This window comes from Agelaius phoeniceus, chromosome 1, assembly GCF_051311805.1.
Source record: "Agelaius phoeniceus isolate bAgePho1 chromosome 1, bAgePho1.hap1, whole genome shotgun sequence".
Classification (NCBI taxonomy): domain Eukaryota; kingdom Metazoa; phylum Chordata; class Aves; order Passeriformes; family Icteridae; genus Agelaius; species Agelaius phoeniceus.
Window position 1 is genome coordinate 92105222 of NC_135265.1, and position 24986 is coordinate 92130207.

Below are 24986 nucleotides of genomic sequence, written 5' to 3' on the forward strand. Positions count from 1 at the left end.
CACCACATTTGTGTTAAGCTGCTTTGGTTAAAATGTTCTTCAGGAGTTACAGAGGGGAGAGGAATTTTGTTTCCCTAAACAGTGTACAGAAAAGCAAGCTTTCTCTCTATTTTGAGTCTATTTTCCATAGCCCAGCTGTTAAGTCCCAAAGGACACAGCAGGCGCCATTTCCCCAATTTGAGTCAACCCTTAGCCTGTGAGAGAGGGGAGGGATCCTGCTCCAGGGCACTCCTAAAATGCATCTCAGCTGCTCCTGGGCTAAGGAAGAAGCTGTGATAGAGGGAACAGAAATCCCTGTAGATGTGGTTCAGAAAACATTTGGATAAGTAGTTGCTATGAATCATTAATATTAAGCATACTTTCCCTTAAAACCTAAGTAGTGGCATCTGACTCATTGGGCTCATGAATTTCTGTAGCTATTCCTGCAAATAGCATGTACGTGGATGGAAGGAAGGAAGGAAAATGTAACTACCTTGCCAATTATTTCTTTTCATGTTTGTGTTCTACATTTGGTCATTTGGGGTTTTTAAGATCTGGGCACTTTAGTCTTCTGGTTTTTTATGCTGCACCAGTGAGTAAATGTCAGCTGTTAGAATGTTCAGGCAACTAAAGATGCAGCTAAGCACCAAGAATATTGATTGAATTTTGCAATTTATTATTTAGTATATATTTAAACCTAATCATACAGTGATGTATTTCTGATTGAAATACAATGAAGTATTTCCCCAGAAAAGTGGATGATGATATTTATGTATATACTGATAATCATGTTATGCATCTTATGTGTTTATAGCATGTCTTAGACAAGGATTTTGATCAATTGGTAAGCTGGCCAAAGGCTCACCCAGTGATGACTGATAAAAATGTGATAATTAAAAGAACTCCATAATAATTATAAAATAAACTTGGAATATCTTAAGTGTTGCCCACTTACAAATATCAAACTGTATATCTCTCTGCTGTAAGTTGAAGGAACATGTAAAGTGAAACCAAATGTTTAAAAATTGCAGAATATATTTTCTCTATGTATACTCTAAAATATCAGGTGCAGAATAGCTGTCTCCTATATTTTATTTCTGAAAACTATTTTTCCTGAGGCTTTCAAACTGCTCATACTGGTCCTTCTGTTAAGCTCTGATCAAGCAAAGTGCTTAGAAACACACAGAATATTAAGAATGAGTATTCCAAATGGGCTGGTGAAGGTCTGCATTGAAGCAATTCTTTAAAGAGTACATTCCTTGTTTTGCAAAGAAACATTTCCCTTATAGAGTTAATGTTTAGTATCCCCCCTTTGTGGAACTGTTTTACAATAACCCAAATGTTAGCTGTGAGAGAGACTAAACTTTGTTATACAAAATGTGATATTATACAAGCTTGAATGTGAATATTATCCAAGTTTTAATGTGCATCTCAGTGAAATTAAAGGCATGTCAGGCTTAGGTTTTTCAACAAAGGCATGCCATCGCCTGGGGGCTTGTCATGGCTGAAAATCTAGTCTGTGACATGCTTTTCACTTCTCTGAGTGACAGGCGAGGCAGTGCTACCTCCAAAATATAACGTGTTAAGGCTTCTGCAGACTGCATGTATTTTATGATCTTAACTTATAACAGAATCATAGAATATCCTGAATTCAAATGGAGATAATAAAAATGAAGTTAGTGTTTTAACTTTAGGTTGGCTTTGTTCTTAGAGGTCTGCAAACCATGGACTCCTCTCAGTTAGTCACAAAATGCAGCTGTGTGTGATGCACCACCCAATGCACCACAGCAGCCTTATTTTCTCTTGTGTCTTTCATACTGACTGCATTTCCACAAAGCTCAGCAACTCCTGGCAGTCCATAGGTGAGAGGAGCCAGGAAAGAACTTGCTCCAGATGCCCCGTGTGTTCCTAGTATAATCTCATTCAGCAGCCAATCTCATATAAGAAAGGGAACAAGTGAAAAAAATTCTGAAACTCAGAAATTCCTTTGTGTTTTAATAAGATTTTTAAGAAAGGAAAAGAGGGATGGCTATCTTTCTCTGTCAAAGTATTATTATTATTTTCTCAATTTGAAAAAATTATTATCATGTTAATAACATTTAATCACTATTACATTCATAAGATTTATTTGTTGTTCCAATGTTATTTCACTTATAACAATGAGAAAAGTTACTTTGAAAAACCACAATCTTTTAGGGAAATGCAACTTTAGGTTCATGTCCTTTTACCTTTTGTTCATCGGCAGCCAAAATAAATACATTCAGAAATCGGACATCACTGTCTGACTTAGACACTGGTTGTAGTTATCAAATGTGGATGCTTTGCTCTGCAGATGCTGTGGTGCACAGCCTTGAAGCCCTCCCCCTCCCAGGATATTCACCTTGCTATCTTCTCTACAATTTCCCCTCCACTCCAGGATGGCACTATCTTTTGTTCTCATATCTGTAGCTGTAAAAAATCCTGCTGGTCATGACCAAAACTTGAAATCTTTATTAAAAATATATTTCTCCCTCCTAGCCTGTGTGCTGTGATTTCATCTGCAACTCCTGCTACAGTTCTTCTTTACCTTTGCAGTTCCTAAATGAAAAAGCTTTTTTGTCTGCTGATTGCCTCCTTCAAACATTTGTGACAATATCTCCTTTTACTTGTTATTCAGCCACTCCGTATAGATGGCAAGGTCCTAATCCTCTCCAGGAAGTTAATCCCTATGTACTTAATTTGATTTAAATTCCTCCACCAATGCATATGTTAAGAAGTTATTTGGCAGTGAGCAGGCCATTGATTTAAATACTGTGATCTGAGAGAGGAAATAGTATTTGACATGTATGATGTTGGCAAAAGATGCTTTTGTGTTGTGGCTTTCTGAATTTTCCTTCATTAATTCACATCTTTCTGTAGTGGCAGTGTTTGTGTGTGATAGGAGCTTTCTCAATGTAAGTTATTCCAGAGCTTACTCCAGACAGATGGGGCAGTTTTGCTTATCTCACTATTTTCCCTCTTTGCCTTTAGTTTGAAGATTAGTTTGTTCAGATCTACCTTACTATGTGGTAAACACTGGCTATTTTCCTGTCCTAATTTCCACATTCCTGAAGCCTGCATGTTGTTTTCACCTTAATCTTGTAATTAACTGTAGAAAGGTAGTACTGATGCAGGTGAGTACAGCTGGCCCCTTTCCCAGCCTTCCTTGGTGCAGTCTTTTTGCAGACAGGGTAACAAGGATGCCTTTACAGACAGAGTATTTCCAGTTTGTTGGTCTATAATGTTTAAAAAGGCAAGACTTTCAAGTGATTCTCATATTTGCTGTATAGTGCTTCTAAAATACACAGTAATTAGCATGCATTTGTACTCACTGATGGCAGGCTTTTAACACTAAAAATATGAAATATTTCTTTAAAAGTTGGATGTTTCAAAATTCTCTCCAAAACTAGAATTTTTTTTAACATTTTAAAGTTCTGCATGTGCCCGCATAAGGAAACTGTAAATTTGCTTTGGGTTTTTTTTTTTTTTAAGTGTGGATGAAGTGGAAACCACTTATAAAAACTCTCCAAACCACAGAAGAGGTTAACAGGGGTTATAAGGCAACAAGAGAAGGGTGGAAGCTTGTTCCTACCAGTTATGTAGAAAAGCTGAAAAAACATTGAATGCTTCGTCTAGGAAGTTGTTGACAAACACTGTTTTCATGATCTGTTTGAAAAAACCTGACCTAATTTCACTGTAGAGAAAGGTTAAGTGAAGTTTAAAGATGACATCATTTGCAAGCCACCAATTTGAAGTCCCTGTATCCCCATCCTGCTAAAAAAGGTGAAAACAAGAAAGATGAAAACCAGATGGTGCTCTTTGCTTTAGCAGAAGCGGTCATAACTCTCTTCAGATTAGCCATCCAGGATATGGTAGAAGAAAAGATGATTAATCTTAAAAAATGGTGTCATGCTCTTATCTCAGGGCTGCTTTTCAGCTGTCCCCCATTTTGTCTTGCTGATTCTTTTTCAATTCTGTAATACCAGCTAACCCACCATGCTGAGCAGCAAACTGAGCTCTGATGGGAACTGGGAGTTGAGAGTAATTTCTCCCTTGCCACTCCTGGGGCTCTTTCTTGTTGTAGAGCTGGAGTAACCCAGGAGCAGTGGGCTTGGGCTGGTCTGTGTGACCAGGGTACTGCAGCCGGTGGAGGCAGCGCTTGAGTCAAGCCTGCTCCAGAACAAGCACCAATTCCCACTCTGTCTGGAGACAAAACTCTGTGATAGCCTCTAACAGTAGCTGCGTGGTGCTGAGAGGGCTCTGTGTGAAGGTCAGGCACAGCAATCAGAGCTCTGTTGTGGAGCATGTTTGAAGTGTAGCCAGCACATTTGAATTTGAATGCATTTTCTTGCTGAGTGCATATTCTTATAGCTGCTATCTGATCTGCATGATCTTTCTTTTCAGTGAGTGGTGTTTCATGCAGTGTGTCTGAATGAAAAACTTCTGTTTGCTGCACACTGAAATGAGCAGCCAGGTTTGGCAAAACTTGAGAGCTTTTTCTGGATCTGATGTTTTGCCATGTTTGTAGGTTAAATGGGAAAAGGAGAGATAACACAAGACTGTAGCTCTGTTGAATGTACTTTGCTCTGAGGAAATCTGTGGTTTATTTCAAATGTTGAGCAACAGTATTTTTGTTTAGTTGATTTTCTGTTTACATCATCAGGTAAAAGAGATAAGAAGCAGGAAACAAAATGTAAATTGGGAAGGCCTTCCTACAACAGCATCCTTAGTTCATTACAGGGAAGGCTAAATTTATGGCACTTTAACATATCTCACTGATAAACATCATGCTGAGATACACCAAATTTGTTTGACTCCATACAGTGACCAAACAATCGTGATTTTACCTAATACACATAGAAACAGAAAGGTCAATTTTAGTGTAACTAATACCTGTTGGGAAGAAGAGAATTAGGAGAAAGTTTGCAGCATTTGATGTACAGAAAATTTAAAAATAAAACTCCAGTAGGAGGTTTTGCATTTAAAGAATACTTGTTTTTCCTACCATAGGTTTCATAGATAAATTTGAAACTAAAGATGGTTCATCTCATGCTATAATTGGAGTTATTCTTTAAGGAAACCATTTCTGATAAAATGAAAATTTTAGAGAAAAATCCTGTAATACTAAAAGAGCATAATAGTTCCTAGAACATATTTGAAGTGCTTGGCTACTAGACTATCACAATATGGAATTTGCAATTATTTCATTAAATATAAACAATCAGCATGGATAATACTTTGTCTGCCATTTCCCTGTTCTGCACCTGTAAGTAATATTCAGTATATCTGTGATGTGTGGCAAATTGGTTTTCACACACTTTGTCTTACAATTTTAAAATAGGGAATATTTTATACTCTCCTGACCACCCTTTTCACTCATGAGGAAACAAAGAGTTATTATAGTGCTCTACAGCATGTAATATAGTAAGTTGTATACATGTATACAGTAAATTGTATAAATTAAGCACATTGAATAAAGACAGAAGCTGCCTTATGCTTAAATTACAGTGGGAATATTAGACCCATGTGAAATGCATGATGTTTGAACAAAAAGGTTACAATGGCCTCTGATATCCACATGCAAAACAGAAAGTCTTATCCTTCTTGCTTCAGGTAGTAGGAAAGTTTATTTTGCTTAGCTGTCATCAAGAATATTTAGTCCATCATTTTCAATGGGGAAATTCCATTAATAAAAACTTGGTGGAGTGAGAAGTGACTCAACTTATAGGAATAAATCTTAAAGACGTTCAGGGGCTCAGAAAATCTCTAAATTATGGTCTTTATTAATAAAGTAGTACATGTTCTGGATAAAAATAACCATCATTTGGATACATTTTGACAAGAAAAAAAAGATTAATGCTTTCTTGAGATAGAAATTTGTATTAATTATACTTCACTGATGTCAGTAGAAGACTTCAGATATTTTCTATGATGCTGTTGATCAAATACTGGTTAGAACGACTGGAGACGTGAATTTTCTCTCCAGACACCACCTTTAAATAGGATATTTAATAGGAGGATATCTTCTGTGGGTTAGATATAAAAAGGTTTGCAACTAGGAGCAACTTTATCTCTGGATCAACTACTCCCTGTGTGCACTACATGGGGAGCAAAAAAAGTTCAGTCTTTAAAATGTAAGAGTACAAACAAGAGTACAAAAGTACCGTGTCTCTTTTCAAGAGTATGAACATACCCTGGCAGAAAAGAGTACGGACACTGTGTCTTTGTCTGTCAGACAGACTGTGTCCACCCCAGGAGATAAGTCAGAGAGTGCTGGAAATTGTTCCTGGCTTCCAGCCACAAAAATTACTGTCAGGGGTTAGTAAGCAAAATCCCTTTTCTGAACACATTGAGTCAAAAAAGTCACATCAGCAGCAGTAAGCATCTCACCTCTTGTGCTCCTGTATATCCCCCCTGCCACATTGCAGAGGGAAGATTTCTGATGAGAAAAAGAAGAGTGAGATCGATGAATGCCTCCCTGTCTCTAAGGGTTACCAATGCACCTTATCTGGCGGATGGCAATAGAAGAGAGAAAAATAAGATTGAAAAACAATGCTGCATAAATTCCTTTATCTTATGTGGACAGTAACACAGTCCAGCAGTAGCACCTGATACCCAGATCTGCATTGAAACTTCCCAGTCATTTCCTACAAGTACCTCTGCAGAGGGTAAAGCCTTTTCTGATACCATGAGACACAGCAATATGGCTCTTCCAAGGAAGTTGACTTGGCTTATAGGCTTCACAAAAATAGTCTGGAATAAGTGTATCTTCCTTATATGAGTATTCTGAGTTTTTGAAAACAACATAATTTATATGCTAATAAGGTTTCCATTATTGCAATGATTGCTTTCTTGTCCATTAATTACGTATGCTTTGATCAGTCAGCATTAGTGCTGTGCATAAAATAGCTTTACAAATATTTAATAAATGGGTTCACAATATTAGTGTTTTTAAAGATAGCTATTGCTACAAATTAAGAAATTCCTTTTCCAGCTTAGAATATGAAGATAAATATGGTCTAATTTGAGAAGCAATTGTTAGCTGTTTTGCATTTATTAATTCCTTTTATGAGTGATAGAAAGAGAGTAGAATCTCCTTTTAAGTGCTATATCCTCATTCTAGCTGGGATTCAACATTGTCATATCACTGCAATATAGTGAAAAACATCATAAATATTCATTGAATGCCAGTGGCAGAGAAGGAAATACTTTCTTATTCTAATACCACTTTCATTTAAGATAGATGAAATAAAAGGCTTCTCATTAGTTATTTTGGGACATTTAATACTCTATAGACATACCATACACTTGGCCAATTAGCATAGATGATTGATGACAAGAATTCAAAAATAGAAGTAACTGATTTTTAAGAGCAGCTGTGAGTACAGGGTTTGCTGCTCTTGTACAGAGCAATGCAGTTTGTCAGAGTATTAAAAAGAAATTTAGTCCCATTCCATTCAGTGTGAGTGTGTTGACCAAGATAAGGAAAAGGTTATGATACTAGAGATAGCCAGAGAAAATAATGGAATCTGTCATTTGTCTTCCTTCGGGCTGTTTAGATTTTATTGCTGTCTCTCCAAGAAGCCAAGCATCTGATGCTGGAATGCTTTAATTACAGAGGTGTCAGCGTGAGCTTCAACCCACAGTGCTTATTTGGAACTTGTAGTGTTGGATCTTTTGTAGGAAAGTGAAGAGTACTGCATCTTTAAGCAATGGTTTCTTTGTTTTCCAGTGAGATCTCTTCCAAGTTTAAGGCTTCCTAGATCTTGGAGGTTTGATCTCTTAAACTGATAAGAAGGCTCTTGAGTATGAGGCAACCTTCTCTTTCAATGGGAATAGAAAATCAGGCAAAGCAATGTCTGGGCCTCTGTGCTTGCCTTGAAAAATCTAAGCTTAAAATCGGTTCAGCAGCCCTGCAGAACAGTTTTAGGACTTCCTTCAGCACAAGCTGAGTTGCTGCCAACAGTGTTCTCAGTGGATTTACCCTGGCATCAGCTTGCTCAGTTGCTAGTGCACTGCTGGGGCTCGAACAGCAGTTCAGCCCAGCTCAGTATGATTCAGGGGACTGGGACTGGGAAGGGAGAGAGTTAAATGAAAGCTCACCTTGTATTCAAATGAGTCCTGTCCTTTCTGAATGTAAATTTGGGGAATTAGTGTGGGTTTGTGTATGTTATTGTCTAAAGTGTGCAGTTATGAGTTAGTAAAGATTATCTCCTCTTTTGAGTGGTATTCTGCCACCCTCAGCCTTTTGATAGACACACACACACATTTTTTTAAATCAAAATTTGAATATCAGTATTTTAAATATTAAAAATTGTTTTTAAAGTTTCAAAAGAAAAAAATATTTTCCTTTCAAGTAGAATATTTTTAAAGTCTGAAAACTGATATTAGCCGTTTTTCCATGGGAAAAATGTATGCAGGTTTTTTTCTTAATTTCCAGCCTTCTTTGTATGTTTTTTAAAATTTATTATTTTGTTCTTTTCATTGCAACTAAGTAAGGGATATACAAATTTCAAATTCTCTTATGTATTAAGTAAATGAATTGTGTTATTCTGCCGAATTATCAGAGGAGAGCATTAATCTGTCTACTTTAGGAATACCAGAGGCATTTAAAGAGAGCATAGGTGGGCATAGGTGTCTGAGGTTCAGAGAACTGCAGCCCAGAATGGTTCCCCTCCAGTCTCACTTTCAGGACACTGAAATTCAATCCCTGCCTCCATTCTGGAACAGGAAGTTCCAATACACTTTGTGCACGAGGGAGACATTTCAGACTGGCCAGGTAAAAATCTTCCTCCTATATAAAAGCAACTTTTGTGGTGGAAAAATAACTGTGTTTTATTCCTCTCCTGTTGCAGCTCTGAGAATACCTAGTATGCTGAGAGGAGAACTACTTGTTCTCTGCACAAATATCATTTAAAAAAAGAACAGGGGAATCTCCTTCAAATAATACTGTGAGCCAAAATGTAAGCATATGGCCAATAATAAGAGGAACCTGAAAGCAAGAGGAAAGCTTAAAATGATAAGAAGATTCAGGTTCAGAAGAAGTCTTCTGATGGAAATATTGGAAGTAAAAAAGGCTCCCCATACTGAGTCTTATAACTCCAGGAGTTTAGATATTAAAATAGCCCCATGAAATGCATTGATGGGTAGTAATTCCCTAATTCCCTTCCAGTTCCAAATTTACTTTCTCTGATTCTCTCTGCACTTCTCTTGAAGCAAGAAGTGAGAGCAGTACCTTAAAAATAAGTGCAAATCTTTTTTAATTTTCTTTATTTTTTAGGGGGTATTTTAGGGGTTGGAATTCTCTTTTGTATTTGTTTGGTTTTGTACTTGGTTTTTGAGGGTTTAGGGGGTTCTTTGGTTGGTTGGTTGGTTGGTTTTTAGTTTGGTTGTTGTTTTGGTGGGGGTTTTTTGGTTTTTTTGGGTTTTTTGAGGGGTTTTTTTGGTTGGTTTTTTTGTGATTTTTTGTTTGTGGTTTTTTGTGGGTTTTTGTTTGGTTTTTTGTTTTTGTTTGTTTGGTTTGTTTGCTTGTTGGGTTTTTTTTCTGTTGGGTTATTTTTGGTTTTTTGAGGTTTTTTGTTTGGTTGGGGGGTTTTTTTGTGTTTTTTGTTTGTTTATTTGTTTGTTTGGGTTTTTTGGGGGGTTTTGTTTGGTTTTTTTTTTTTTTTTGTCCAGGAACAGCTTAGTGGTGTCTGAGCTGAGAAAGGAAATTCTCTAGACTAAGCTTGCTAGTCTGGGAATCTGCTTGTACTTTTAGACTGACACCAATCTTGTTTTCCTATATAGATTTATCAGTTTGCTTACCTGAATGCATCTGAATTAGTCTGCATGGCATGGTATAGATAACCTCCTGGGTGTGGGAATGCTGTGGGAGCATGGGTAGGAAGATGTCTAGTCTGTAGCTATTTCATAGCATTAGCTGGACTTTAAACACTACCTTGAGTTAGAAGAAAGCCAAAATCAGGACTCACTTTTCATTAACTTGCTTTTATACTAATTTCCACAAATTAGCTGGTGTGACTTAGGGGGTAACAAGAGGATAAAATCTGTTGTCTTGTTTTCATCTCCACCATCAGGTCCATAGAATTTTCAAGTCATATATTTCCTTGAAAAATATACTTTATCTAATAAATGACTAGGTGTGTCTCAGAGTTTTAATATGGCATTGATTTTAGTTTTAGGCAGAGATTGTATTTAAAACAACAAAGTATTTCATAAAAGTTTTTAACAGCATCCGTCACAGTGGGAAGATATTTAAGTATCAGTAAGCCTTAACTTTAGTGTTCTGAAAGTGTAGGAAGAGTGATCCCAAAGGAATGCTGTGACTCTAAGCATCACCTTATGGAGTCTGAAGAGAGCTACACCTTTGGGATCTGTGACCTGTGCCAGCTGGAAAGCTGCTATGTTGTCTAGGATCTGATGGTATATGGTACAGATCACTCAGAAACCAAACCAAGCCTCTTCAGCATCTTTGGACCTGAGTGTTTTACAAAGAACCTCCCATCTTTCCTCACTAAAACTGCTACATGCAGAGATATAGAGAATCTTTAAAGAACAGAGAATCTTTGAAGTGTCAAAATTTTGCCAGTTATATCTTAGTGACTCTCTGCAAGTTGTTGGCACAGGTTAGAATAGCCTGAAGGATTAAAATGGACAATGAAAAGGGCTGAATTTGATTTTATTAAGAATATGCTGGTTAGATCTCCTTCATGCCACTGCCAAGCCTGTTCAAATCTCTGTGCTCAGCAATGCTAATGCTCTTCTCTGCAGATTTCAGTCAGAATTTGATGCTGATGAAAGCATCACCTGGAGCAATGCAGTGCTGAAGAAAGGGAAGAAGATGAAACTTCTACTTCATCATCATCAAACATAACTCTCTTCAGAAGTCCTTTCTGATAGCAATATAGACATAATCTGAAATTTTAAAGAAAAGTAAATCTGAGAGTCCCAGGCTTGGAAATAACTTAGGCTAGGCTTTCTGGCTTTACAGAAATAGACATCTTAAATGTCATAACAATACTGGCAATTGTCAAGTAAAGCCAAAACTGCAACTGGGCTAAATTAAAAGGTTGTTAGAAGCTTGCTGTAAATTTAGATGAACAAAAACTGTTGTTTCATTCTGAAATGAAAAATGGGCCCATTTCAGCGATGATTACTGGGAAATGTATTAGAAAGCCAATGTCCTGGACAGTCAGTTCCCATGTGCTTTGAACTGTCTTAGTTGATTTGCCAAGGAAAAGTTTAAAATACTCTAATCACTAGAAACATTTTATAAATTTTGGATTAAACAGTTCCTCTGTAAGAATTTGGGTTCCTAAGTAAGAGCTTGAACTGCGTAAAAAGAGAGAAAATCAGTGTTAGTGTTCTAGATCTGGATAGCTGCTCACTACAAAAAAAAACCACCTTTTAGCTTACTTTTAGTCTTCCCTGGTCAGCATCAGTTTACATTCTGCCTGCAGGGGAATTTTCGGATGTATAGAAGCCATGTAACATGGTATGAGTCTGCTATCACAGTCTTTTCACTACCCAGTATGGAAAATCATCCACAACTGACAGGTGTACATACTTAGAAAGAGATTTGTTAAGCTGTCTGGTATATGTAAAAATTTTAATTCCCCTTTCCTGTTAAAGCAGTTTTGAATTAAAGTTGCTCACTTAGAAAGATAATAGGCTGAAGATACTGTGCTCAGCACTTGCACGTGGGTAATGCCAGTGTGTTCTACTTTGGACATGAAACCCTTGTTAATCACAGAGGCTGCCTGCTCTTTAGAAAAAACAGAGTAAACGAAGTATTCTCCTGTGTCCAGCCAATGTGACAGAGCCTGGGCAGGAGGTGCACAGAGAGGAGACAGTGGGTCCTGCAGTCATTTGGGTCATCATCAGAACAAATGAAATACAGCCTGTGCGGTTCTGCTCTCTTCTGAGATTAATGTAGTTTAAAGAAAATGGAAGAAATTACTTCAGAACATCATATGAAATTGCACTGTTGAAGAGATGGAACTGCTGCTTAATGCAGTGTCCTTAAAAGGCTTTTTGCTATCTTTTCTGAATCATTCTTGCAAAAGCAGTAGGAAAAAACCCCATGGTGGTGGAAGATAACATGCTGTTACCCTGTTTCTACAGACACACAAAGCTAGAAACTGAAATCATCAGGGACTCAACCTCATAAGAGCAATCCTGAACATCACCTCAGCAGTTCATATTTACTCTTTTATACACAATGGGAAGGGCTTGAGTTCCTAGTCCCAGTGCTTCAGACTGTTTCCTTTTCTCTTGCCACCTTGAAAGACAGGTTGTTTACATCAATGATTTTATACACTTCTGGAAGAGATTGAGTGAAGAGAAAAGGAATTACATTTCTCATGCTTCAGAGGCCAACCATAGATCAGGAAATTGGCTAAATACCAACAGTCAGCGCTCTTATATATCATATTTATCACCAAACTTGAAAGCATTTGTTGCACACTGTTCCAGGGCCTGTCATTTTGTTTCTGAAGTACTCAGAAAAAAACTTGCAAAATACCTTCTCAAGTATATATGTTTCATTTCAATTTCTTTCCTGCTATGCTTTTAAATCTAAGACCACTAATGATGTCCAACATAGAGCTTACCTGATCACTGACAGAGATGACTCGCAAAAAGCTCTGTCACTGGGTAAAAATGATATGGTCATAAAGAATAAAAGAGCATCTAACTGCTTTGCCTTTTGCTGGCCATGAGCCCAGCTGAATATGTAAAAGCACATTAATGAGTAACAAAGCATAAAGGTTTTGTCTTTCTTCACCTGCAATGGCCAGCAGGTGTGATACTGTTTGATGCATGATTTCCTGGCTAGCATCCTTTTCTCCCCTCTTTTAGCTGCTTATGAATTGCTGGTACCTTGTCAGGGACATTATTCCCTTAATCTTGCTTCTGTGTGTAAACGTAGTGCTCAGATGTTCATAAATGATGCCTTTGCTTGCTGTGCTGAAATAAATGCTATGATTGTGCTGTCTCATTTCAGCATAGCTGTGTAAAATTGTTTAGATGCATCTAAATGCTAATCTAATGGAGCAGCTTAGTCTGGGCTTATGTCATTGTGCTGCCAACAGCACACTTTTATTCAGTGACAACTGATGATACAGAATTCTGATGAGATGGAGGAAAGAAATTCTGTCTGTTCCTCTTCTGGTTCCTTCACTTACCTGAAAAAAAAGACCAAAAAAAAGAGTTGAAGTTCTGCCTAATATATGGTAAAGATCAGCTAGCAAAATATTGGTAAGAAATAGAGGCACCCTTCTGCAGAGCACTAGCATCTGTGTTTCAGTTATGCCTTTGTCAGGAAATAAATAAAATTGTAACAGGGGCTTAGAGAGGGGAGATAGACAAAATAAAAAAAAAAAATCCCCTCTCCTTGGAAGAAGAGGCTGAATGGACTGGAACTCATTATTAAGAAGGGAGTGTAGTGGCAGCATGATGAAACCATGTTGATAAGGCTTCCAGTACTTTGTATTTCCACACAGTCCTAGATTGAGGATTTATGTGAATGATAGGGACATAAAGATGCTATACTTAATTTGAAACTGTAGGTGTTGATCTTCAGTTCCCATTTCTTCCAGCCCAGCTGTGGAATAGGACTCATTGCTGTCATGATATTAGGAGATGCACTGTAGCTTTCTTTTTTTTTTTAGAAAACTTGGTTTTGGGAAATGATTTTAATTCAAGATAGTCTAAAGAAATTTTTTTATATACCAGGATTTTATTTTTAATTTTGAGAAACCCTATTACTTATTCGGTAGGCATTTAAGGTAGACAAATACCAAAGAAGAACACAGTGGGCAATGCCACAGACTACTTGAATTAGCTAATGCTAACAAAGATCTTGGCAAATATGAGACACAAAGCCCACCTCTTTTATTAAAATTTTTTATTAAAATATTTTTGTCCAGAACAGGTTTTGCCATGGGGGAGAAAAAAAAAAGGAACTTAGATGTCTCTCTTCTGTGTTCTTTATTTTCAAATTGCCTCTGATGTGAATCTGTGCATCTGCTTATCCCATACTTCATTCATATGAGTGCAGTTTCTGTAACCTACTTAAAAATCATTAATATTTCCTGATCTCTGAAATATAATTTTCCATTTACCTGTCTGAGTTCCAAGAGCTCACAGCAGCTACCTAAGAATATATGAAGTGTCGCATGAGACCCATAGAGTGGGTCACATCACAGTCCTCTGTTTCTAAATAAAAAAAAAAAAAAGTAATCCTCACTCAATGCAAATTTCAAAAGGTCATTATCTGCTCTGCAAAGGAATAATGTGGAAAACATCACTGATGTTTCTGTGTTAGGCCAAAGTCCTAACAGATGAGTGCCTCCGCCAAAGTCCTAATAGATGAGTGCCTCCTAGTTCCAGTATTAAGGGATTTGATGAATGCCAATTCTTCATTCTTCTTTTCCATCACTGTCATGATTACCAGGTTGTTTTTTCTCAGCAATTCTCTTCCAACAATTTATCTTCCTTCTTCCACACTGTTTTTCTCCATAACCAGTGTTTTTGTGTGTGGGAAACTACTTTGTTTGTGGGTATGTTTTTTAAGCATATGCATAGCATTGCTATGGTCCAAATTGATACTCAATGTATGGAAGTAAGCCTGTTCATTTTTTTCCTGCTATTTCATGCCTGCTCTGTCATAGCTAGAACAAAAGTTCCTGTTTAGATGAGAATGCTGGTACTCCTTCATTTAGAAAATGTTAGCCAAGACCAGGTTTTTAGCTATGCTTCACCCTGCTCTTTGAGCTGCTCTGCTGCTCTCCAGACAACAGGGTTCAGTTACCCAAAGCTTTTTGAAAATGTCATAAGAGAGAAAACAGGAAGGGAAAAGACATCCCAATGGATTGTAAACTGTTTCAGATTTTAGTCCTTATTCTTGAAAATTTTGAAGGAAATAACTATTCTGGAAATACACTCAAGGCCTGAAAAGCAGCAGTCACTGAGTCTGCTTTGATCAAATGTTCTAGAAACATTTTATCCACAACAGTCTAAAGATATAAAATCATGGACTGAGAAGCATTGTTGATTTGATGGAGCATTTTAATTTTCATCACCCTCTGCCTTCTGCTCTCCTCTCATTTATCCAAAGATATTTATCCCACAGGGAATTATACCTTCACTGCTGTCTCTCTGGTACCCTCTCTTGCTCTCTGCTTACCTCTCCTGTGTTTAGCTCTTTGTCTGCAGCTGAATGAGTGATGTAACTAGGTTGAAACCAGAAGAGTTGTGCACAAGCTGCCCATAGCTGGAAGCTTGCTGTTTTGTTTCAGAAGTGAGGTTACACTTGCAGAGCTAAAAGCCTATTAGGTAGAATAAATGATATTCCCTTTCCCTATAAACACCACTGTCTTGGACATGAAGTTTGGAGGGTGGAAGAGGCTAAGAATTCCAGTGTGTAGCTCTTTACTGCCCACAAGCTGCAGAACCAAGAGCCACAGAATCCCAGCTTGCTGCTTTGTGTGTGTCAGGGAAGGTGTGTCAGAAGCTAAGGAGTCCTGAATGAGTAAATTGATTGCAACACATGAGTAGCAGGCTGTGTGGATTGCATGTAAACATAGAAAGACTTATAAAAGGATCTGAGCTGACAGAGAGTGTCTTGCTCCCTTCCTCCTACCTCCTTCTGCTAGTACCTGCATCCTTTCAAGGCTCCTTTGTGCTGGCTCTGGTTCAGCAATTCAGAAACAGCATATCGCCCACTTGTCAAAGCAATAAAAAAAACAAAACAAAAAAACCCCAACGAAACAAACAAACAAAAAACCTCAAAAAACAAAACCAAAACAAACCACTGAATGTATTTTGCTGGTTTAGCAGGCCACTACAGCTCACACAGGGGCCTGATGAATGCTGAGCTACCACCAGGTAGGTGTAGAGCTGTAGAGCTAGGGGCAATGTGAGAGGCCAGTAAGCTGCCCTCTGGGTGCTGGCAAATTCTTAGGTTTTCTGTCCTGGGATGCTTCACCCTCCTTGGCTGGTACTTTTCTTGGACATAGACCAAAAAGGAAACTACAAGTTCAGAAGTACACCTTGATTTCAGCAGATGTCACAGAACTTCAAGAGACAAAACTAATTTCATATACTATATAAATATATAAAAATATATGAGATTATGTAAAATATTACTTCAGTTGTCATAGTTATCTTACTGCTTTTCAGGTATTTCTGCATGCATTTATTTAGATTGTTTATGTGATGGCAGATATCTCACTCAAGTGTACCCCAAAAGCGAATGAGCTAACTTTTTTTTGGGAAAATACTGATGGTCACTTTTGGAGTTGCTTGACTGTGTAGTCTCAGATGTTTCATGAAAAGCCACAGGCTTTAAATACTATTAAATGAGGAGATGACTTGTCTAAAGGGCAGAGTAGCCCAGATTTCTGGACTGAGTGAAGTGGAGCTGAAGCAGTGTCCTGAAATGTACTGGCCCATCAGAAAACACTCAGGGCACAGAAGTTCTGTGGTATTTGACTGTCTTGCATCCAGCTGTGTTATTTCTGTCAACGTTCTCATGGTCTTTCTTCTGATGGAGGAGTATTTGTGTTGTTAATTTAGCTTGAATGTATGTTTATGACATTTCAAACCAGCAATAAGATAACAAGTATAGGCTAGGTAAATGATAAACAGTTGAATAAATAGTTGTTAGATGCCATGAGGTGGAAGACTGCTGAAGGAGGAAGTAAACATGGTCTAAAGCAGACATTTCTTGTAGGAATAGTACTGAAAATTATTAAGTAAATACTATGCACTTATTTCTCTGTTTACTAAATTTGAAATAGTTTGCAGGAAAAAATACACAATAAATTAAATGATGGTCAAAGTGCAGACCTGGCCCTGACTGAGAGAGCAGTTAAGAAACTTATGAACTCTGGTTTGATTGAAGAAGACAAAGACAACTAAAGATACTAATGAAAAAATGTGCTGGCTCTGGATTTCAGTGTATGAAGAATAAAAGAATTATAACTTTGGCATGGGCCTCTGTCCAGGGCTGAATAATAATACTGTCAAAGATAATGCAAAGAAAATTGTAATAAATACTAGTGCTCAATTCCTCAAAAAGAGCTGATGACATGTTCATAACATAGCAAAGAGACCTGCTTTTTAACCACCAGGAAAAAAATAGAGAAGCATAATATACAGTTCCTTCCAAGTGGAGACAAATGACTGCTGGAAAGACAGGGGAAGTCCCATGTGTCAGAAATAAATCCAATGTTGGCTAATAATTTGTAAGTGTGAATGGATGATGTGGATTTCTTATTCTAACCACAAGTAAAGGACTAATGACTTAAGATAAATGGGAAAGACTACATCCAAGGAGGGTAAAAATGTCTTTTTATTAAGGGAGTGAAACAGTTACTTTGTATAACAAAGTACACAAATCAATATTAGGGTTTGTGAAACGGAGCACAAAGAAGATGATGGCACTCAGAAGAAATAGGGAGATGATGTCCTTGTATGTGGCAAGGGTGAGATTGATTGAAACATTGCTCTTGAAATGTTTGATCCAATCTGGTTTTCATCATTCGTAAAGGACATTCAAGCGTTTTAGGGAAAGAAAAAAAAAGACAAACAATTACGAGGGAAGCCGGTTAGAGATGTATCAAAAAGCAAACAAAAACCTAAACAATACCTACAGCATTAGCTTTTATATTTCTGTTGTTCAAGTTACCTAACTTGTACTGTGAGACTAGTATGGTTATACTTATGGGTAGTAGTACATTTAAGAAAACTAAATAAAGTACCCCTGTACAAGGTTGCATGATGAGTTATGCAGCTGCAGTGAATCCCAAATACAGGGATGTATTTGGGCCAAAAAAAATTGAAATTCTGTGTGCCGTGGTGGTTGTACACAGCAGCAGCAATATCCAGGGCAGGCAGACTGTGCCAGACTGAGCTCATTCAGCTCCTTTTCCACCCTCTGCTCACATCTCTGTCTGTTGGACTCCAAGCCACAAACTTTCTATTTCCTTCCCATCAACTTTTCAAGGGTCATTGCTAGGGTGAAGATGCCTGTCCACAGCTCAAAGTTGTGCAGATCAGCTGGGCAGATTCTATTTACTCTGGCATTCATTTTTACACTAGTAAAGAAAAAAAAAAAGTAGATTGAAGAAAATAAAATAGGCACCAAGACACCAGTGTGGTTTCTGTTGGTCTCCATTGGGATGACCTGTGTGTAATGGAAGAAGAAAGTTTTGCTAAGTTACTATTTAATTTATAGTAAAATGTGGGGTTTGTTTTAGGTGCAAGTTATTCACTTGTGCAGTTGATTTAAATGATTGTTCAGGACCGAGGTCTTATTTTACATCTCTTGAAGTAAAATTTTTACTTGATCAAGAAATATTTTTTGAATATGATGATCATGTTCTGAAGAAGCTAGTATCAACATTGCTTCAATTATTTTATTTAATTCTATACAATCACTGGTCCTTTTGATAATCAATATCTAAATATGCCTGTGTAATGTCACAAAAACACAGTGGGAGGTAAAAGAGGATTTTATGTGTTGCTAGGTTCACGTGGATTTCATAAGATATAGGTTTTATGTTGGGTCACACCATAAACTGCAGTTTGTACTGGCACATGTGCTGGAGTGTGTGGTAAGGTAAAAAGAAAGGCCAAATAGTGCTAAGACTGGCTTTTGGAATGTCACATCTTAATGTGTGTATTAGTGATATCTATTATTCAAAAATCCGCCACTTTAAATAAAGAAAAAACACTTTTAGTAATTTATGAATCTCAAGTGTAAAGAAGACAATTCTCCAGCTAAATCTTATGGTGTGTTATATCTCAGTAACAAAGAAACGGCCTGATGTGACCTCTAGAATATCATCAGATTATAGTTCATTTCTCATGACATAAATCAGCACATAATTCCTGAAGACATGTTTATGAAACACTGATTGGCTTATTTCTTACTAGCATTACTATAGTTTATAAAATTAGATTCAACGTTTTATTTTCTATTTGTATCACTTTTGCTTCAAACGTAATTATCTTTTTTTTTAATAAAATAGCTAGAAGATTGGGGGTTTTGCTTCTTAAAGTTTAGCACAATGTGGCTTACACTTGTTTAAGGTTTCTTCTATTTATCAAAAGGAAATGGTGTTTTGTGGCTTGCAGAAAATGGTGGGGAGTTGAGTGTGGATCCCTTCAGTGCATCCCTTCAGTGACCAGAAAGGGCTATCCAAAAAGTAATAGTCTGGTACAGAGAAATGAACTGTGACCTCACAGGTTTACCATTTGGTTTCTTTTACTCTGATGTCTGCCAAAACAAAGATTTGGTGTTAATAAGCCAATGGAGATGGTGTTAATAAGCCAAACCAGGGATGAAGTAGAACAGCGATCTATCTTGACAGCATTCAGCTCTCCACTATAGGTTCAAAATATTAAAAATACATATCATAAATGAATGAAACCCTCTTCTTTCATACTCACTTACTACATAGATGAACTAAAGAGGAAATTTAACAAGATCTTTTCTTAATTTAATCCAGAAAGATGGGATAAAAGATGGGAGTAATTTCCTAAGGATATGTGAGGAGATTTTAGCATTACATGACCATTATATTGAGAAGTATAGCACCACAAATGGTAGTACTGACTTAAAGACATTACAATTAAAATGAATACTAGGACACACATGTTGGTATAGTACAAAACAAAGCCATAGGAGCTAGTATCTATAATCTAGTAGGATAAGTATATAAGACAAGATAAAAAAGCTTCTAGAGCCATTTGGAGAACTGTATGATGGATGAATGAAGTGGAAAACTCTTTTCTTGTGTGATCTTTGAAGGTTTTTGCATCTCCTTCATAAAGCAAACAGTGAGAATCAATTGTTTGCATATATCTTATCATCTGAAATTCAGTAAGTTACTGGCTTTATTGTGCTTCCATATCCTTGAAATGAAAAGTGGTTGGTAACACTGGGCAACTTTCAAAGGCCACTTGAAATCTGTAGAAGAGAAGGCTTTAAGGAGGTGTTCTTGAGTTATTTTGAATCGGTTTGAATCTTCCATCTTCAGATTTTAAATATTGCTTAGGTAATTTTAATAGTCAATGAAAAATTAAAATGGTAATGTTAAACTATATTATGAGAGATTTATAAAACTTTTAAGGTGTTTATTTATTTTATTTAGGGTGATGTTGTTTTCAAAAATGGAGAGAGGATGGGAACCATCAAATTTACGCAATTCCAAGGTAAGTTACAAACAATTTTCATTACATTATGTATGCAGTTTCAAACTTTTGTGTCAGTTGCATTTGTTTCGTGATGTTTTAAATATGTACAATTATTTTGAAAAGGAACTGCTTGGAAGATGCAGAAAGGAACCTAATAAGTGTTTATTACCTGTTTAAAATGTGGTGTTCTGAACCTTGAATGCTGTGAGGTATTTCCAGGATTTTTTCTCGATTACAATCCCCATATTTATAGAAAGTACTGATCTATAGCAACCTGTACCTATTTAAAAAACCCTACTGGTCAGCAAAGGATCCACTTCTTAATGCAGTTGTTTGTTTAAAATCAATGTGAATTGGAATTTAAAAAGGATTTTTGTTGTTAAGCTCTTTCAAGTTAGTTTTTGCGCTCTCTGAAGACTCACTTTTGACATTCTGCTACTGCTTGCTAAAAGTTGCTTCAGGAGTCAGTCCCTCAGCGAGCAGAGGACACAAACTGCTGACCCCATCCCTTGGAGGCAACATGCTCCACAGCACAACTCACCAAGCCTGCTGCATCCTCTCAGCCTTCAGGGAATGGTCTCAGCAGCAGAGACCGCAAATGGAGCCGCAGGGATTTGTCAGGGGCCATTTGCAGCCAGGATGAAGCACTTGCTGGGAGAGGTTTCTGCAGAAATGGTGATTCATGTTGTACTTGTTTCTGCAGTTTATAGAATGCAATTCATGTGGTTTTTTTCCCAGGCTGAGGCTGAGATAAAACAGGAGATGATTGCATTTGGATGTCTCGTGAGGGTAGTCGTAAGCTGGCAAATTCTTTTCATACAATGCATGAGAGAGAAGCTTGCTCTCCCTTTGTTTTCAGGAGAGCTCTTTGAACATAATCCTGCTGACCAAGTTACAAAGGCTCATTCTTTAAACAGAAATTGTCTGATGTATGCACATTATTATTAATGAACAGCAATGCACTCAAGGGGTTCTGTTGTTACTCATTCTGAATTACTGAAGCAATCTTCTGAATTGCTCTTGCCCTCACAGCAGTAAGTGATGCTATTAACTCATGCTCCCGGAAGCATTTCAACCCACCAAAACTTTACAGACACAGTAATGTAATTTAGGAATTCTTGCTCGATACTAATGATGAATATTGGTTGCTTCCTCTTCTTCCTCCCTCCTCCCCTCGTTTTTTTCCATAATAGTGGTGTTTACAGCCACATGAAATAATCATGAGAAAATTTTTACAAGAGGTGTTATTCCTCAAGAAGTCTGGAGGAGCTCTAATGCATTTTGCCTAAGGTAGCTACATGCACCCTCCTAGAACATCTAAGTGAGGAGGAAGTTTGGCATGTTCCCTCTGCACATTAAGGATGTGATTTTGGATCATGGGGAGGTGCAATATATGTCATCTGAACTAATCCAGAAGAGCAGTAGAAGTCCAGGATAGCTGATTTTATATTGATTTTTATCTCCAACCATTCAAACTGAGGTTCTTTACAATATTTTCAGTTTCATATCAAATACTATTTAACACCAATGGTTTTATCATCAGCTGAAATATTGTTAGATCAGTAAAAACACAGGAGACAGCCACCCCTTTAAAATCCCTTGCATTTCAAAATTACTATTTCAGAAGTGATTCAGGCACATACTCAGTATTTTGATCATCAGATAAAGGTTTCCAATTAACCCACAGGAAAAAAAAACCTCAGGCATCCTGTGGAGAAATGCCAGAGAAGGGCTGGAAATCTACTCATGCAAGCAATAGTCGGTCAACACATCTTAAGGCTCATCTCAAGTTTTGTTTAGTTTCTCACCCATTTTGGAAATAAAGAGAATGTGCAAAAATGTATGAGAAATTGAAGTAAGGAACAGTATAACAATACAGATGAAAGCTTCCCTTTTTTTAACTACAAATGATAGTCTAAATATTATCAAGGATTTTTCTGTTCTTCTTTTATTGGTATTAGTTTTGTTCAAAGCTTTTATATTCACTATTAGTGGTATAATTGTAGACATTATTAATTTGTTCAAAAGAATCCTTTATTGGTTAGGAAACTTTCTGAAACATTCTCATTAACATTTAATAATTCTTGGACTATTGGGAAAGTTCTTAGTAATCTAAAGAAGTTAATTAAGTCCAGTGCTTAAAATGGTAAATGGGGTTTTCCTTTGTAGTTATAGCTATTAGGAGTGATCAAACATGAGACAGATATACAACTCATTGGTTAAAGGGTTTTTTTTAAGAAAACAATAGAAATCATGATGATTTCAAGGAAAAAAGACCACATCAAAGATGCCTTGTAAATGCTTTTGTAAGATTAGTTGTAATTATGAATATAGCTTATAATAAATATATTAATAGCTTATTATCCAAACATAATTATTAGGAATGTCCAGTGTTAGTGTTCCATACTTCAAGAGTCCTTTTTTCATCTACACAGCTTTATAATTTCTTTAACAATTTAAATGAAACTTGTCAGTTGGTCACAGTTGAAATAATTCAATGCAGAAAAATATAGGAGATAAATAGGTAATCATGTATCACAATATGGCCAAATCCTCTGTTCCTCATTTGCTTGGGTAGAAAAATCAGCAGGGCAGTCTCAGGAGCTAAATTTTCTGTTCTTTGCTGGAAACTTTTGTTTTAATGAGAGTATCTGCAAACATTTTGGCTATGGAAAAAGCAGACAAGCGCATCTGCCAGAGGCAAGGGAAAACCAGCCTGTGAGGGTTCAAGGGGTAACTGCAGTAGAGCTGATGTAGTGTGATGAAATTCTGAATAGCTGGTTTAATTTTGGATCTAGATACAGTTTTTCCCAAACTCAGGCTAGTCATGCATCTTTTTCAGCTTCTGTGCAGTCTGTTACTTTTGCAAGTGGTCAAACAGATGGTGCCAAACTGCTTGCTGCTGTATAGATCATGAATACCTCCCAGGAATTATTTAGTATGCAACAGAGAATACAAAGCATATGCAATAGCATTTTCTCCTCCTACCTTACTGGTAAATAAAGAGCAGAGTGTTAGTTTAGCTGAGATATCCAATCGATGTTTGAAGTTGACATCCTTCTGAATGAATGGCAAGTTTTCCATGGGTGCAATTTAAGAACTCTTCTCATAGTCAGACACGTAACTGAAGTAGGTGGTCAAAACCTTTTGTCTAGTGAGAGCTGAAAAAATGTCCTGACAACTTTTGTGGGCGTATCAGGGAGCAAGGAGGGCAGTAACAAAGCTGAGATTGTAGATTGCTCTGATATGGGAGGCTTCAAGAAGAGATCTATACCTGTCCTTAAAAATATTTCACTTTGGCAGATCCTTTCTGATTAATCTGACTGGGGCCTAGAAGGCACCTTACTTTTAGTCAGACTCCTGTTTCTGTCAGGCATTAAACAAAAGCTGAGATCTGTGTTGGAATAGGTTAAAGAGGAAAATCAAAGAATTTTAAATAAATACAAATTAAATGTGCAGAAATTGTGCTTTGTGTAGATAAGAACAAAAGTCTGTGGTACTGTGTATTGGAAAAAACTTTAAGGAAGTGGGTGTTCATGTGCTGTGTCTTTCTGGAAAGGATTCAAGTGTTTCAACTCATTTAGCCAGGTAATGTGGTGTGCCATTTGTTTGTGTTGAAAGCTGATCTGCACACCAAGCAAGAGGGAGAGCGGAACTTGTCAAGTGTAAAACCTTTGGTCTTCTCAGAAAAAGCCTTACTGCACTTCTGCAGTGAAAGCCCCAGATATTCTTCTCTGAGTTTAATCAAAAGAAGTGGACCAATAAATGTTTACTCTACAGTGAATAGGAAAGTATGCAAGAGCCCAGGATTGCTTTCCTGGATCCTCAGTTCATCTATAACTTCTTCTCCAGGGGTGTCAATCCAACCCTGGAAAAGTTTCTTTCTATTATTCTAAGTACATTCCAGCATACTCTTAACTGCTGTGGGTTCTTGCTTCCACAAAGACTCATATAAATAATGAGAATAATTGGCTTTGAATATTTTTTTTTAATATTTAACATCTGTCCAATATATATCCCAAAGAACCTGCGGAATTTTTTTTCTGTGATAATGTTGAAGGATAATTGTCCAATGAATAGAAAATATTTAGCAAGAACTCTGAAAACTCAGCACACACACACACACACATATATGTATACATATATATGGAAACTGTGGTGTCAAATATCCAGAGTCAGTGGATTCATATTTCACAGCTTCTGCAAAAACTTAAAAAGTCAGAATAAAATTTCCTTATAAATATTAAGATCTTTAAGATTAAGGAATACCTTCAGATATCTAGACATGAATTTAGGAAAAAAAGTATATAAAGAAATTCAGAATTCTGTTGTTTGAGCAATTTTTTAGTAATGATCAATAAATAATTGCTAGTGTCATGTAACGAGTAGTAAACACATAAGTTAAACTATGGACTGTTTATCCTGGGCAGAGGATTCTGAGCTGGACCATTCTGGAAAAGATCACCATATAATAAAAAACTATAATTTTTCAAACAAAACAGCAAATTGCTGAAGACACATCCTAACGGGAGGTCTTGACTGTAGTCACATGATTGTGTGATTTGTTGACATCTTGCTGGACCATATCCATTCCATTTTTATCTCCATATGAGCAGTGTAATTTTATTGCAACTGTCCATACCTTAGTGACCAGTGTTTTTTTATCTCAGTAATAAATTCACAGAATCATAAAATGGTTTGGGTTAAAAGGGACCCTAAAGAACATCTAGCTACAATCCCTATGCCATCCATCTTCCACTAGCCTGTGATCTATGTGAATATAA

The 24986-nt window shown here is 37.0% G+C and overlaps 1 protein-coding gene across 1 annotated transcript in view; it reads left to right on the forward strand.

Moving 5' to 3' along the window:
* Positions 1-24986, forward strand: part of GABBR2 (gamma-aminobutyric acid type B receptor subunit 2) — a 457779-nt gene that overhangs the window by 242355 nt on the left and 190438 nt on the right. The window contains exon 9 of the mRNA XM_077183158.1: positions 20160-20220. Coding sequence (XP_077039273.1) covers positions 20160-20220 — 61 coding nt within the window. The remainder of the gene's footprint in view (positions 1-20159; positions 20221-24986) is intronic.